The sequence below is a fragment of the Myotis yumanensis genome, unplaced genomic scaffold (genome assembly GCF_028538775.1).
Source record: "Myotis yumanensis isolate MYYU_CA2020_CCGP unplaced genomic scaffold, mMyoYum1.0.hap1 SCAF_14, whole genome shotgun sequence".
In the NCBI taxonomy this organism is placed as follows: Eukaryota; Metazoa; Chordata; class Mammalia; order Chiroptera; family Vespertilionidae; genus Myotis; species Myotis yumanensis.
The window spans coordinates 5,910,424-5,925,367 of record NW_027223765.1 but is presented as its reverse complement, the minus strand read 5'-3'; the positions used below and the strand labels follow the sequence as shown (position 1 = coordinate 5,925,367).

Below are 14,944 nucleotides of genomic sequence, written 5' to 3'. Positions count from 1 at the left end.
ATTGAACAGGAAAGAGACGGGGACTTGGGGAGCCTTTGGATAGCTGTTCTTCTGGGCACAGGTGTCTCCACAGTCTACCTGAGCGTGAGCGGCCCTGCGGTCACTGCCCTGCTGCCTTCGTTGCCTGGGTTCGAGCCAGGAGAGGAGCACAGGGACTGGGCCTCCCTGCTGTGCTGCTGTGGTGCCCAGGCCCTTCCTGCTCCCTCTCTCGGCTCCCCCGGCCTGGAGCTCCCGGGACTTACCCAGCCTTTGCGTGTCATTTCCTCCGTGCGCTTCCTTAGAGCTGGTCCTTTCTCCTTTAATTTGATGCCAACGTCCATCCTTTAGCAATACCCCATAATTTTGATCTCTTGTCAGCATCCCCTCTTTATTTTCCCCTGCTGTTGGGTTTTATTTCTCTCGAGAGTGTTTTGTTTTTTGTTTTTCCCATCCTTTCATACATGTGCAAGAGGAATGGGAGACTGAACTGGTCTCCACCCCGATCCACCACCTTTGTTTTCTGCTTCAAGACAGGAACTTGGCGCAACCACCTTCTTAAGAATTGACTCCGTTGTATTCTTCTCTTGTGAATGGTTTTTCTCACTGAAGGCTCGTTTCTAGCCCAGTTAGCTCTCCTCTCTGGTCCAGCTGTGTGCACCGCGGGCGCCTTCATTTTTATGGGTTGACAGAACCACCGCTGCTCACATGAGTCATGTACCGTCATGGGTCCCAAATACTTCCTGTGAAATGGGCCGACGCAGTGATCGATGCCAGAATCAGTCGATCGCTACCCATTAGCATTTATTTAATTCATTCCTCCTGCGGGTAGGAAGTCATGTAAGGCTGGTCCTGGGAACACCTGGAGGTTGTTGCCCCGGTTATAATTTATTTAAAGGCCTGCGTTCATATGCTTTGTATGGATTGAACCGCTGTCGCAGGCAGTATCTCAGCCACTGAGCACAGTCTGGGCCAGGAAAGTGGGGTGGATTGAGGACAACCCTGTGTGGAATGTGATGATGTGAGACGTTGGGTGTGATGGTGGTGCGATGAATGTGAGCTGTTTGCCATCTCACAGGGAGATGAGTCAGATACTGAAATACCTAGAAGAAGGCAGAGCTTCATAAGTGCAGGGATGGACGTTCTGACAAAACGCTGTGAATGCAGTGGTCCCTTGCTATCTGTGGGAGATGATTCCAGGACCCCCTCAGATACCAAAGCCCAGAGATGCTCACGTCCCTTAGAGGAAATGGCATAGTACTTGCAGGTGACCTACGCACATCCTCCCTTATACTTTAAATCATCCCTAGATTACTTATAATACCTAATACAGTATAAATGCTATGAGATACTTGTTATACTCTGCTGTTTAGGGAATAATGACAAGGGGAAAAAGTCCATGCCTGTTTGGTACAGATGCAACCTTTGTAGGCCTAACCACAGAGTACTCATCAGCAATAGTGTAACTACCCCCCCGCCCCCCGCAAATATTTTCCATTGTGGCTGGTCGAATCTGCGGATGCAGAACCTGTGGCTGTGGAGGGCTGATTGTATAGAAGCGGGAAGACAGATGAATTCTGCCCCGAGGGCTCAGAGCACCAGTGTGTCGGAGGAGAGGTGGCATTCGAGCTGTGCCTTGATGGAGAGCCACCTGGTGCTCTTCTGGTGGGAAGGCCATGAGCACCCAAGCTTTGCAAGGGCAGGCCCATGGCTGTTGCATGTACCATTGTGTCTCCTGTGTCTCTGGTACCCAGGACATGTTTGGATGGATGCATGGAAGGAAATGTAGGTGAGTGAACAGATGAATGAATGAATGAATGAATGAAGTGAAAGCAAGACCCTATGTGGAAGGGACAGCTTGAATGGTAAGAGAGCGGCAGAAAGAAGGTAGGCATCTTGGTGCAGTTATAACTGGTTTGGCTTAAGCTAGGAGTCATGGAGAGAGAGTGGCCAGAGGAAGGCTGGGAAAGAAAGACTTGGCCCAGACGCCGAAGGCACAAGATTTTGCCTTTTCTTCGCAGGAAGTGGGCAGCTAAGGGGCAGGAATGTTGCAGGCAGTGCTTGGCACTAAGCGTGCATAATTCTAATCGTGAGAGTGGAATTGAGAGTTGATAAAGACCCTTGTCTGGCCACTCCGTGCTGGGGGGGAACAGCCAGAGACACCTGCTCTAAGCCACAAGGTTAGTTCAGTAGCAGCAGCAAGGACATCACCGGGTCTGGGCTCATTTCTCTGTCTTCCCTCCAGACGTGTGCAACAGCACCGACCTTCCGGAAGTGGAGATCATCAGCCTGCTGGAGGAGCAGCTGCCCCATTACAAGCTGAGAGCTGACACCATCTACGGCTATGACCACGACGACTGGCTCCACACCCCCCTCCTCTCTCCAGATGCCAACATTGACCTCACCACCGAGCAAATTGAAGAGACGCTGAAGTACTTCCGTAAGTCGACCCGCTCGCGGGGCACCATGACGACCAGTTCTTAGCCAGCCTCACCTGAGGTCGTCCTGGTTACAAGGCCCGTGCCGGCCGGCCAGGAAAGATGTTCGTTCAGGAAGCATGGCTGTAAGGTTTAGCCCCTTAAAAGGCCTGGAGTTTGAGTGTTCTGATGAGAAATTTTAGAGTCGTGGGGAACAAGTACCAATTTCCTTTTTTTTTTTTAGTTAATCCTCACCCAAGGATATTTTTCCATTGATTTTTAGAGAGAGTGGTAGGGAGGGGGAGAGACAGAGAGAGAAAAACGTGGATGTGAGAGAGACACATCAACTGGTTGCCTCCCGCATGTACCCTGACCTGGGCCGGAGAATGAGTCTGTGACTGAGATGCGTGCCCTTGACTGGAATCGAACCCAGGACCCTTCAGTCTGTGGGCCCTCGCTCTATCCACTGAGCCAAACCAGCCAGGGCCAAATTTCCATTTGAACTGACTTTCTCTTAACTGTACAGAAGAATCTGAAAATGCTCCCTTATCCCTCCAAACCCAAAGTACCCCACGAGTTCTTACTGGGAAGGAGTATGTCAGCATTTAAACCCAAGCTATGGGGAACATCTTGGCCGCTCCGTACTTACATGACATAGCAGGACCAAGGCTGATGGTTTCTGTGTCAAAAGCTGGTCCTTCAGGAGAGACCCACAATGGCCCTGGGGCAGCGAGCCAGGCCTGCGGGGGCCCCAGAGCCCCGCCTGGGAGGGTGGACAGTAAGTACACTGGGTGGGTTTTCAGTGTGTTTGTGATAACAAGGGCATGGGGCCTGACTTTGCAGGCTTGAAAAAAACATAATGATTTAGAAACGCCTACCAGTGCTCTTTCCGACGTTCATTCACGAGGTGCCTTTGTAGAAACATGTCACTCTGGAGAGAGTCGCGGCAGCCCGCTGACATGGCTAGCACAGGCCAGTCTCCTTTCAAAGTGACATCGTTACCTACCCGTGTGTCATTGCGTCGCCTTAAAAAAGGAGCACAGCGATCCTGCGTCTACTTGGAGATAACTTGGTTCAGAACAGGCTTACCCGGCATCTGTGAAGTCTCCTGTTGTTTTCTCCGTGGATGGGTCTTCCGTTTTCGTGAATTCGTGAATTCGTGAAATCACTTATAATCAAGTCAGAACGACCAGTTTCTCCGTTAGTGTCTCCCGGGGCCGATTTCACATTCTCTCTGTCAGAGGTTAATAGGAAAGGAGTTCTGCTTAAACCGCCCCGTGTTTTCATACCAACACACGCCCCACGGACTGTCTGTGGGCACCGTGGACCGTCAGTTTCAATGGGAATAAAATGAGATGAGCCCACAGCAAGGCAGCCGGGAAGCACGCTGGGCTGGTGCTCACGTTCACGTTGGCGCGGTGGGCCTTCTGGTGTGTCTTGTAGATGCAGGCGTCCCTTTGCGAGTTGCTCCCGGTGTCTGTGCTGACAGGGACCTGGGGGACGAGAGCAACCTCCACGGTAGGCTCCGGATTTGCTTCCTTCCCACTGCCTCACAGGAGAGTTCACAGCAGGATTATTTCTCTGGAGATTTCTGCGTGTTACTTTCTCTACCGTGAGATTCGGCAGGCGCCTCATGGCTGTGTCTGCCACAGAAGAGGCTCCTGAGTCCCTCCTCATACTTGCTGATCAGTCATCGGGTTCATGGTGTCACTGGAGCAACGTCGTGCGCGCTATCTCACTGTTTCCGGAGAACTTTCCCCCGAATTGCCTGATGTCATCCTGTAAAGTGTCTACTGTTTGGGCGGGGCTGGTTTTATTCTAGGGGAGGTGCAAGCGTGCGGGACTGGCGGTATCTATCCATGCAGCTTCTAAAATCCGTGAGCAGCAGACTTGACCAGACCCTGCGGCTTATTTTTGGTTGGTTTGTCTTGCTTTTAGCTATCTATCTTTAAGAGAGAACAATAAAAGAAATCTTGGTAGATTTGGAAGTGGGACAACACAGATTCTAATAAAACTGGAGGAACCAGGATAAGCACTGAGCAGAGACTCTGAAAGTTCTTGGAGGACAGTTGCACCCACGTCTCACCTTCATCCCGCATTGTCCCCTGTGGTGCCCGTGCTTAGAGCAAAGGAGGGACTTTCTAGATACCGATTACATGAGTGATCAGGTGTTAACTTAATCATGGCGCTCCCGAGAGCAAGGCTTTCGAAGCAAGTTCTGGGACCCTCAGAGGATCTCTAGAGAGACAGAGGAGGGGTTCTGCGAACTTGTAAAGGAAAAAGGCACATCTTTAGTTCCATTAGCTTCTAATTGAAAGGCAGTGTTTCCTTTTATTATGAACGTAGTAAACGGCACCAGGGTATTAGCAGAATCCGTGACTTTGCCGCCAGTAGAAATCACGGATATTTTCACATCATGCTAAAGGAGAAGCTGATACATTGAACTGTCACCTTGCTCCTCATTGCTTCGACCATACATCTGTTGTTGGATGTTGGTATTTCTTGGGCTGACAGGGAAGCCCTGCATTCACAGGCTTTCTTCCGCCCTCAGTACCTGCCCACAACGCAGCTGGTTTCCTTGCGGTCCTCGGCATTTCGTCTTCACACCTTTCTCCCGAGGAGTGGCCTGGGAGCCCTGCCAACCTGGCCGAGGGTCGCTGGAAGGCACAGGCTAGCCACGCTCTGTCTGTGGCGGCTGGGGTTTGTTTGTTTACACGTGTGTCACCCAGGAGATGCCGTGACCCACAGCCCTGTGACTCACAGGTGTGTTAAGTCATTGGTGAGGTGTGTGAGAAGATAACAGCACCCTTCCTTCAATTTAGATGTTTTTGCACTGATTGGGGCAGGGGTTCTGGGTGGTGGGTGTGAGTGGGGATGAGGGGGCTCCGGTAGCTTCCCCAGGTCCGGACCACTGATGAACGAGTCACCTCTGCTGTTTCTACACAGATCAGAGCAGGGAGGAAACTCAACTCCCTTCCCTACCTGTCATCCCCTAGAGAGGAGAAACGATGCTTTGCCTTTGAAATCTGGCCCTCACCTGGAGGAGAGAGAGGCAAGGAGCTTCGGGTGTTCACCTGACCACATGGTAGAATGGCCTTTTTAGAAAAATTTCAACACTTCCACAGTCAGGTGGACTTTTTGGCTCCGGATGAGTCTGAGACACACAGAAGGTGAACATGATGCACAGCACAATGTGCCCATAGAGATGGGGCGGTTAGGGTTAGATGGTCCAACAGGAAGTAAAAAGAGTGAACGTTTAGTGCTTACTGTGGCCGGGCGCTGTTTTTAATGCTGTATGTGCCGCTCGTTTAATCCTCATAGTGACCTTGATTTTAATAGTCTCGCTGTCCCCATGCTACATATGGGGACACTGGGGCTCCTGCTCAGTCATACAGCAAGGTGGGTGCTGAGCTTCACACCTAGGTTGACTGGTTTGACTCCGTATCTTAACCACTCTCAAAGCAGCTAAATGAGAAAAAAATTCTAGTTTAAGCATAGAGCTCATTTGGAAAAAATGGAAAAAAAACCCACCCTCAGTTTCTGAATATGTCAGTAGCTTCTTAATTTGTGAAATATATACCCAACATAGTCAACATTTATTTGTTAAATATGTTTTTATTGATTTTTGAGATAGAGGGAGGGAGAGAGATAGAGAGATAGAAACATCGATGAGAGAGAAACATGAGTCGGCCCCTACTGGCTATCGAGGGCATGTGCCCTGGCCGGGAATCAAACCTGTGACCTCTTGGTTCATAGGTCAATGCTCAACCACTGAGCAACACAGGCCGGGCTAAAATTTACTTTTTATTCAAGGTCACTGTTCCAAGGGAAGCTCGGCCTGATGTAGCTGGCATTCACAGGGAGGTTTCCTTCTTCCCTGTGAATTTTGCCTCCCTCCTATGGCCTGCAGGTCACGCTCCCCTGACCTCAGGTGGGCACAACACTGTGCTGTAGATCTTCGGACATGTAACATTCAGCAGACAGCAGACATGAAGGTCGCCGTGTTGATGTATAGGTGGCTGCGGCTCCTTCTGGTTCCTCTTTCCATGGGCCACACTATGTAACTTTTGTTTGAGGAACATTGATCAAGAAAAGAAATTTCTCTATGTACGATCCACTGGCCACTCACCTCTGAGGGCACCCAGACAGTTCCTTTCCCAAGGAGAAGAGAAGGTTATGAAGCAAAGAAGGGTTTTGAGACATCATTGCGTTGTTTGCTTTTGCTGGAATGAATCAGCCAAGTATTTATCGAGTGCCTGGTATGCACCCGTAATCTTTTGTGAACTTGATTTGTTTGAGTTCCAGCTGAGGTTTTCTGGAGGAGGAAGTGAAATTGTCTCCGGGACTATTGACTTTCGTTTCTTTCCTAACCAGGGACTTTGCACTGGGTTGGGTCAATGCAGGAAGGTCTCCAGGCCTTTGGCTAGAAGTTTGTACCTTAGAACCACCTTCCTCTAATTCGCCCTCTCTGCCCTTTGCCTCTGATAACCACAGGTCTTATTTCTTTTTCTATGAGTTTGGATTTGGGTTTTAATCCCCCCCCCCAAATATAAATGAGATCATAGTAATATTTGTCTTTCTCTCTCTGACTTATTTCACTTAGCGCAGTGGTTGGCAAACTGCGGCCCCTTGAGTGTGGCTCTTCCACAAAATACCACGTGCGGGCGCGCACGTACAGTGCGATAGAAACTTCGTGGCCACACTCAAGGGGCCAAAGAGCCGACCACGACTTAGCGTAATGCCCTCAAGGTCCAGCCGTGTTGTTGGAAGTGGTGGGACTGCCTAATTTTTCATGGCTGAATAATATTCCATTACACACCACACACCACACACACACACACACACACACACACAACTTCACCCATTCATCCTTCAGTGTCTGTTTCTGATTTTCAGAGTCAGAAACCAGGGGTGCTTGGTACTACTTTATGGATTTATGGGGCCTACCCCATATCTCAGCCTTGGTGCTTGGCCTGTTAACGAACATGGTTTTTAAAAGAGTTAGGTTTTAAGAGGGCACCCCAAAGCCAGCACGCACGGCTCAGAGTGCAAGCCTGGCCCAAGACCAGGCGGAAGGAGTGGTTTTTTTAAATGAACTTCTCAGAGTTTCAAAGATTTCTGCTGGATCCCTTGTCAAGATGCACCCTCTCCGGGGAGAAGGGGACACGAGCAGATCACGGTCATGTCTTGAAGAAACACTGCTGCTGCTTTGTATCATGGGGGCCCCAGCCCGTCCCTGTGTGGGTGGGGGCGCTTGGATTTTCCTGACTTAAAAATTCAACTCCTGTGTGTAACAGGGTATGGAAAGCTAAGTCAACACTGTGTAGCATTGCAAAAAAAAAAAGAGTTAGGTTTTAAAAATAACATATCTTCTGGTCATAACAGCACACTAATTGTAGATAACTTGGAAAATAAAGACAAAAAGATGACTAATTTAGCAACCACAACTTATATTTTTTGAGATTTTTTTATTGCTTTTTCCTCTCTAACAAACATGTTACATATTTGGGAACATAAGGCTTTTTTACTTAATGGTGTATTTTGACCATTTTCCCATGGCATTTAAATTCTTGAAAATCCCTATTGCTTACTGTTCCATCATTTATATCTAACCATTTGGTCTATTATAAGGAACCTCAGTTGCTTCTAATTTTTTATCAGTAATACATAAGTGAACATCCTCCTACATATGCATTTGTCCACCCAACTCATGATTTCTTTAAGGTGTATTTCTAGAATTGGTTTACTAGGATTGAAGAGGTGACGATTTCTAAGTCTCTTTGATCTGTATTATTAATAGATAACTTATGCCGTGATCACCCCTGACAAGTCTAGTACCCACCTGGTACCATACATAGTTATTACAATATTATTGACTGTGTCCCCAACGCTGCACTTGACATCCCCATGACATGAAATTAAATACAAATTGTCGCCATGGCCATGACCTTGAAGAACAAGAACAAAGGGAGGGGAGCTGTTGAAGGGTCTGCTTCACTGAGGGCAACTAGACGAACAGAAATTTGAGAAGAGGCCACATCAGACATCGAGAAACTGCTGGGGAGCTGGACTGAAGACCAGTCATAGAAGTGCATCCCCTCAGCACCAGCACGATCACAGCCAAAGCAGAATGTCTGTGCGATGCTAGGGAAAGGGCTGGCCCGACTGCAGTGTTGAATTGACTGTTTTTAGCCGCACAGATGTCTGCAGAGCCGAAGGTGGGAGCAAAGAAGCCCTGGCTGCACAGTCATTTCCCACATGGGAGCCACACGTGGTCACGGTGCCACATGAGGTCACGGTGCCTCACGTGGTCATGGTGCCTCATGTGGTCATAGTGCCTCATGAGGTCCTGGTGCCTCACGTGGTCATGGTGCCTCATGTGGTCATAGTGCCTCATGAGGTCATGGTGCCTCACGTGGCCATGGTGCCGCATGTGGCCCTGGTGCCTCACGTGGTCATGGGGCCTCATGAGGTCATGGTGCCAGATTTATCCACCCACGTGGTCCCTAGGCTTACTTCATCACCTGCCACCTGGCAGCTTTCATTCTTTCTCATCAAACCCGATTCCAACATTATTTTTTTCTCTTTCTTTTAAAAACAAAAATGCTTGGCAAGTGATTCCGTACAGATTGACCGTTTTCCTTTTCATGTTCAACCAGCATCTTTAAGACAAAGCTGGAACGGGCCCAGCTGGGAAATTGACATGACGGCTCAGCTTGCACCCCGTCCACTACTCCTGGGCACTGGGCTCAGGCCACAGCCGTCCAGAGTCACAGCAGGCGCACGATCGGGGACCCTTGGAGTTGGTGTTTGGAAGCCTGTGACATCTGCTCCGTGACCTGCAGGTCCCAGGAGTGAGGTGCCCAAGCGGACCCCCCAGGCTGCAGGCGGCAGACGTGGGTGTGCGGCACGTCCGAACCCTGTTCCTTCTCTGCCCCTTCTCCGACACACAGCGATTTTAGTAACCACCCCGAGGCCAGGGGCGCTTGGCTGTGCGGTGCTCCACCGAATGCTGTGTCCCTGCTTTGGGGTGTCTTCTCTGAAAGCCAGGCTTTGTCCTCCCCAGCACCCCCTTCCCCCCCGAGGTAGGACAAGCGCCTGAAATGAGGTGGAGGGTGGTTGACAGCAAGCTGTTCGTTAGCAGCCTGCCTTCTGCCGCGGGAGCTCCGTGACTGACAGCCGCAATGTTTTTTAAAAATCAGAAGAACGCTGCAGAAGCATCCTGTTAGGGAATCTTCTGTAGCGAGTGGAGGGAAGGCCTGCGTGGAAGGCAGGGCCCCGCCGCTCCCCCTGGAACGGAGGGTCAGGCCCTTTGGGGCTTCCCCTCTGCCTTAGGCTCCTGGCTGTCTGTCCTCTGCTGCAGACGGAAGACCAGCAGTACTGTTTCCTGGAGGGGGAAAGCCCTGGAGACTGGGAGCATGTTCCAGAGCGGGGAGAGGGTTGCGGCCTGAGAGGCTCAGCTTCAAGCAGGAGGGAGAGGCCCAGGAGCCGGCCTGGCACCAGCCGCTGTTCACTGGGCAGCCAGGGCCTCGGCTGGCCTGTGCTGATCACCAGGGGGCACGGAGGAAGGTGGCCTGCGGCAAGATCTGTCGCGTCTGGGACCCTTTGGGGCGAACTCATAATTCCTAACTTTGATCCTCAATTGTATGTGTCTACTCACTTCCCCACTGTATTGAATAACAAACTATTGAACATTGTTCCCTGTATACCTACGAGTATATGTATAACATTGTACATACGTATATGACTTTAATGCAGATGCTCACACAACTAATCATTAGAAACTTGAAAATCTTATTGAAGTCTTTTAAACATTTAAATTCGATGACAAATGTATGTATTTAATTAGATTCCCCTTACGATGGCAGACAGGATCTATCGAGTCTCTGACAAAAGGGAACATAGACTTTATCCGGCTGCACGGCAGGGCCAGGCCCTCCTCCTACCTGGTGTGGTTTGTGACCACAGCGTCAGGCTCTCTGTTCTCTTACCTGCCTCCTCGTTCTCTACCCGGCAGCCTCCGCGGGCACAGAAATGCCAGACGGTGCTGCAGTCAAACAGACACACGCCCACCCTCCCCTGCTTCTTAAAGTGGATTAAAAATATCTTCTATTCCCTTTCCCTTTCTATGTCACTTGCCCTTTCCGTTTTGATGTTCATTGATATTCACGGCCTTTCCAGACTCGGCTTGTTTCCTTTAACAATTATTAACTATTTCCTTTTCGATGTTCAAATTGTCACCACCTGGACCTTGGCTGTCCTTTGAAGCTGGCTTCTGTGCTTCTCTCTTCTCCCCCAGGCCTGTGGGGAGCAAGTGGTCTTTGCCTCCTTGCGAGGTGGTGGTGCAGACCCGCCTTGATTTTTCCCGGCCGTGAGCATGGAATCAACAGTAATCCGAGGAGCCCTGTTAAGGTTTAACTCAAAGTCTGGGCACTACAGTGTTGAGTGCAGTGAAGCGGGGAGTGGCTTCCTTGTTGGGCTAATTTCTTGATGGAGCTGGAAGTCACATTTCTTTTTAAAACCACAAAGCCACATCGATATTTCTTCTTTTTTTAATGTCTTTTTATTTATTCAGAGAGAGAAGGGAGAGGGAGAGAGACAGAAACATCTCTGAGAGAGAAACATCGTCAGCTGCCCCCTGCACGCTCCCTACTGGGGATCGAGCTCGCAACTGAGGCGTGTGCCCGACCGGGAATCAACCAATGACCTCCTGTCCCCTCTGTACTTATTCACACACTCACTGCTTTCTCTCTTTCTCTTTTCCTTAAAAAGTCAGTGGGATCTGTGTAGTCGCTGGACTTGATGTAAGTTTTGTTCCGTAGCGCATTACTGTTGAGAAATGTCATCCCTCCCCACCCCACGGTCACCCCTGCTCATCACTGCAAACTCAGTGCCTTTGAATTAATTATGCTGGGAAAACCTAATAAATGAGGTTTCTAATTCATTTCCCTAATTATAGCTTAGAAAATGGTACTCTCTTTTTAATAGCTCACACTGGCTTGTTTCCTATTTGAAATAATTAGTGATGGAGATGATCGCAAACTCGCTTTGTCCCGGGCACTGTGCTAAACGCTGTGCCGTGCATTCATTCATGGAAGCCTCGCCCGTGTGCTGCGGGCACTGTGGCCACCCCATTCAGCAGGTAAGACTCGGGGGTCTAAGAAGGTCACAGGGAAGGTGAATGAGGAGCCTGGACCAAACAGGTCATCTTGACTCCAAAAGCCCTCGCTCTTAACTATGACGTTAAATCGCCTGCCATTAGTCTGTCCATCTGTCCTTCAGTCAGTCCTTCCATCTGTCCGTCTGTCCATCTATCCATTATTTTTTGATTTTATGGTGATACAGTATGACTAGAACATTTCCTTTTAACACACTTACACACACACACACACTCACACAATCACTATCGCTATCACTATATCCCTCCCTCTCTCTCTCCCCCTTCCCTTTCCCCTTCCTCCCCCTCCCTCTCCCTCTCCCCCTTCCCCTTCCTCCCCCTCCCTCTCCCACTTCCTCTCCCCTCTCCCCCTCCCTCTCCCTCCCCCTTCCTCTCCGTCTTCTTCTCCCTCTCCCTCTTTCTCCCCCTCTCCCTCTCCCCCTCCCTGCCCCCTCCCCCTCCCCATTCATTCAGCCTACCAGCCTTTGAAGAGCCTTGCCATTCACAGCAGGGTCTGGAGACCAGCAGCAGTGCCTTCCCGTGGGGCCTAGTTGGAATGCCCTAGAGCAGTGGTTCTCAACCTTCTGGCCCTTTAAATACAGTTCCTCATGTTGTGACCCAACCATAAAATTATTTTCGTTGCTACTTCATAACTGTAATGTTGCTACTGTTATGAATCGTCATGTAAATATCTGATATGCAGGATGGTCTTAGGCGACCCCTGTGAGAGGGTCGTTCGACCGCCAAAGGGGTCGCTACCCACAGGTTGAGAACCGCTGCCCTACAGGGATGTCTCTCCCTACAAGTTTATTCCTCGAGGCACTCAGTGCCTTGGGAAGAGCAGGGGGCAGTGGCCCATGGGTCCCCGTGGGAGAAGAGAAGCACCCGTACCGGGCGTGGTGGAGGGACCTGTACTCCGGCCCCTCTGCACGTTACACAGTCCGCAGTGGGAAGTTAAGAGGGAACCGGCACCAGGGCCACACTGCGGTCATGGCCCCGACACCCAGCGACCGTCCTCGGCCAACAGGCCGTGGGGTCTGTGGCAGTTTTGTTTTAGGGCAACGGCTTTCAACCCGGACGCTTTCGCCCCGGGGGACCTTTGGCAGCATCTGGAGACATTTTGGGTGTCACATCTTGGAGGAGCGAGGACGGTGCTCCTTGGCATCTAAGTGGGTACAGCGGGGGCTGCTGTTAAACACCCTACGATGCCCAGGACAGCGTCCTCGCACCCCCCCCCCCCCTCCCCAGGCACAGAATGATCCGACCATAAACGTGAGTGGTGCTGAGCTTCAGAGATCCTGCCTCAGGGAGGGTTTGACCTGCAGTGGCTCTCAGGTCTGTCTACCAGCAGCTCATTTTAATGAGATATTTCAAATATGCCAAACACCAAGAACTAATAACTGCTAACTCCATTTTTTTAAAGGAACTAAAACATTACAGGTGTGTTTATAAGGACAGTTTCAAAGCCCCATCCCCTCCCTCCCTCCCTGGGGGCAACCACCTTTCTGAAGGCGGACCGTCCCCTCCGGGTGTGTGTTTTTGTATGAGTGCCTGTGACATCGGGTACGACGAGGCACGGGCCCTTTACGTGGCGGGCTGGGTTTCCCGAAGTTTGAGCAAAGGCGCGAGCAGAGAGCAGGACTGTGTCCAAAAGAAAAGGTCTCCCTTTTCCAAGCGATTGACGTTTTCTTCGGTGGCAGGCAAACATCTGGAGAGACGCTTCCCCTTTGGGTTCAGATCGAGGAAAGAAAGCGCGAAGGAACGGCCGCAGATTTTCGAAGGTGGCCCAGAATCGAGCACCTAAACTTGTCCTGGCGTTGTTGGCGGTGAAGCCCCGGCCCCCACCCCCCCCACCCCCGCCTGCACCCTCCCTTCTCCCCGAGTGGCACCTCTCAGCATCCTTGGGAGACATTGCCTCCATCTCGACATCATTTTTCAGAGCCGGCCGGTTTCTATGGCAACGGAGAGATGGAAAGATGAGCGGTGAGCGGCGCGAGGCTGGAGTGAGCGCTCCGGGTGGTGGTGGTGTGTGTCCCTGACGTCACCCCCCATGCGCCTGGATAGGATGACTCGGGCTGCTCCCATTCAGGGCTGCTGGCCGGGCTGCCAGGGTCTCGGCCAGCTCTGCACATCGCCTCCCTGCCTGCTCCTCCGCCCACCCTCCCCCCGGAGTTCCCTTTTCCTCGCCCCTCTCCTGGTGGGGCTGCAGGCCGGCACTGAGCATGCACAGCTTATCTGGGGCGCCTTCCCGGACGCTCTCCCGCCCCGGGCTCTGGGAGGGCAGGGCGGCAGGGCAGCGCTCTCCTTGATGTGGATGGCGCAGTGAAGCCCACCCTGGTCTCGGCAAGAATCCCGACTATGCAGAAATTCATCGAAGCGGATTATTATGAGCTAGACTGGTACTATGAAGAATGCTCGGACGGTAATGGTCCCTGCACAGCACAGCACAGCAGGGATGTGGAGGGCATTGTCTCCCGGGAGGGGGGAGGGAGACGGGCAGAGGGAGGGGGCCCTGGGAGCAGCGCCGCCAGCAGACATGCGTGGCTCTGACCGGTTCCCAGGCGCGGTGGGGGATGGCAGGTGGGCAGGGCTCACGCCCCCGGGAGGCTCCTCTGCAGCAGCGGCTGGTCTTGGCTCGGAAGGGGAGATGGTGTTGCGGTGCTGGGCTCTCGAGCATTGTAAGTTGCATTGGATTCTCTCCGGGGTGAGGTGTGAGTGTGGCGTTGGTGCATGTGTGTGCAAGCGGAGCTGTGTTTGCTGTGCTCGCGCTGTCGGAGGGGCGAGGGGACCGTGTGTTGGAGAGGTGGCTCTCTGGACTGGCAGCAGCAGGCCCGGAGGGACCGCCCTTCCCTGAGCTCAGACCTGCCGCCCAGGGAGACCTGAGAGGATGCGGCAGCAGCTCCCAGGTAGCAGGTGGTTCAGAGGAATTTGCTTGTGGGATCCACAGAGATGGGGTATGTGGGGTGGGGGGTGTTGGGAGGGGCAGGGAGAGACCGCATCCTTCCGCCAGGTCTCAGTTTGTGCCCGGAGGGCGTGGCACATTCCAGAGGACGCTGGGTGGAGCTTGTGTGGCCCCACCGGCCTCTGCAGGGTTCAGGCCACAGGGGAGGGGTCCCCGTGGTGCTGGGAAATGAAATCGTGTCTGTCAAAACTCATCCGTCGTCTTTAAAATGACCCTTAAACCACACACCTTCACATGCACATGCAGCACACATAAAGGACACAGTGCATATGTTCACGTTGAGGGTCTGTCTCCCAGGGAGCCCCTGTTCCCAGCCCCACGTGAGTCCTGCATAGGTAAGGCGACTGCTGTTGAATGGAAGGGGGAGGTGCAGATGGCACGCACTGGTACCTTCGGTTAACCTGAATGATGTAAGAGGCTGGGAGCTGGCCT

At 51.7% G+C, this 14,944-nt stretch overlaps 1 protein-coding gene across 7 annotated transcripts in view; it reads left to right on the top strand.

Annotated features, from left to right (window-relative positions):
• Window positions 1–14,944, top strand: part of TRAK1 (trafficking kinesin protein 1) — a 90,813-nt gene that overhangs the window by 18,958 nt on the left and 56,911 nt on the right. For 4 of the 7 annotated variants that reach the window (XM_070391527.1, XM_070391528.1, XM_070391520.1 and 1 more), the window contains one exon: window positions 2,222–2,416. Coding sequence is in view for 3 of the 7 variants with exons in the window: in XM_070391522.1 (XP_070247623.1) it covers window positions 13,909–13,972 (64 nt within the window). In the remaining 4 variants the exon portion in view is untranslated. Of the gene's footprint in view, window positions 1–2,221; window positions 2,417–13,797; window positions 13,973–14,944 lie in introns of those variants that run through there. The other 3 variants (XM_070391522.1, XM_070391525.1, XM_070391526.1) reach the window with 3 other exon arrangements.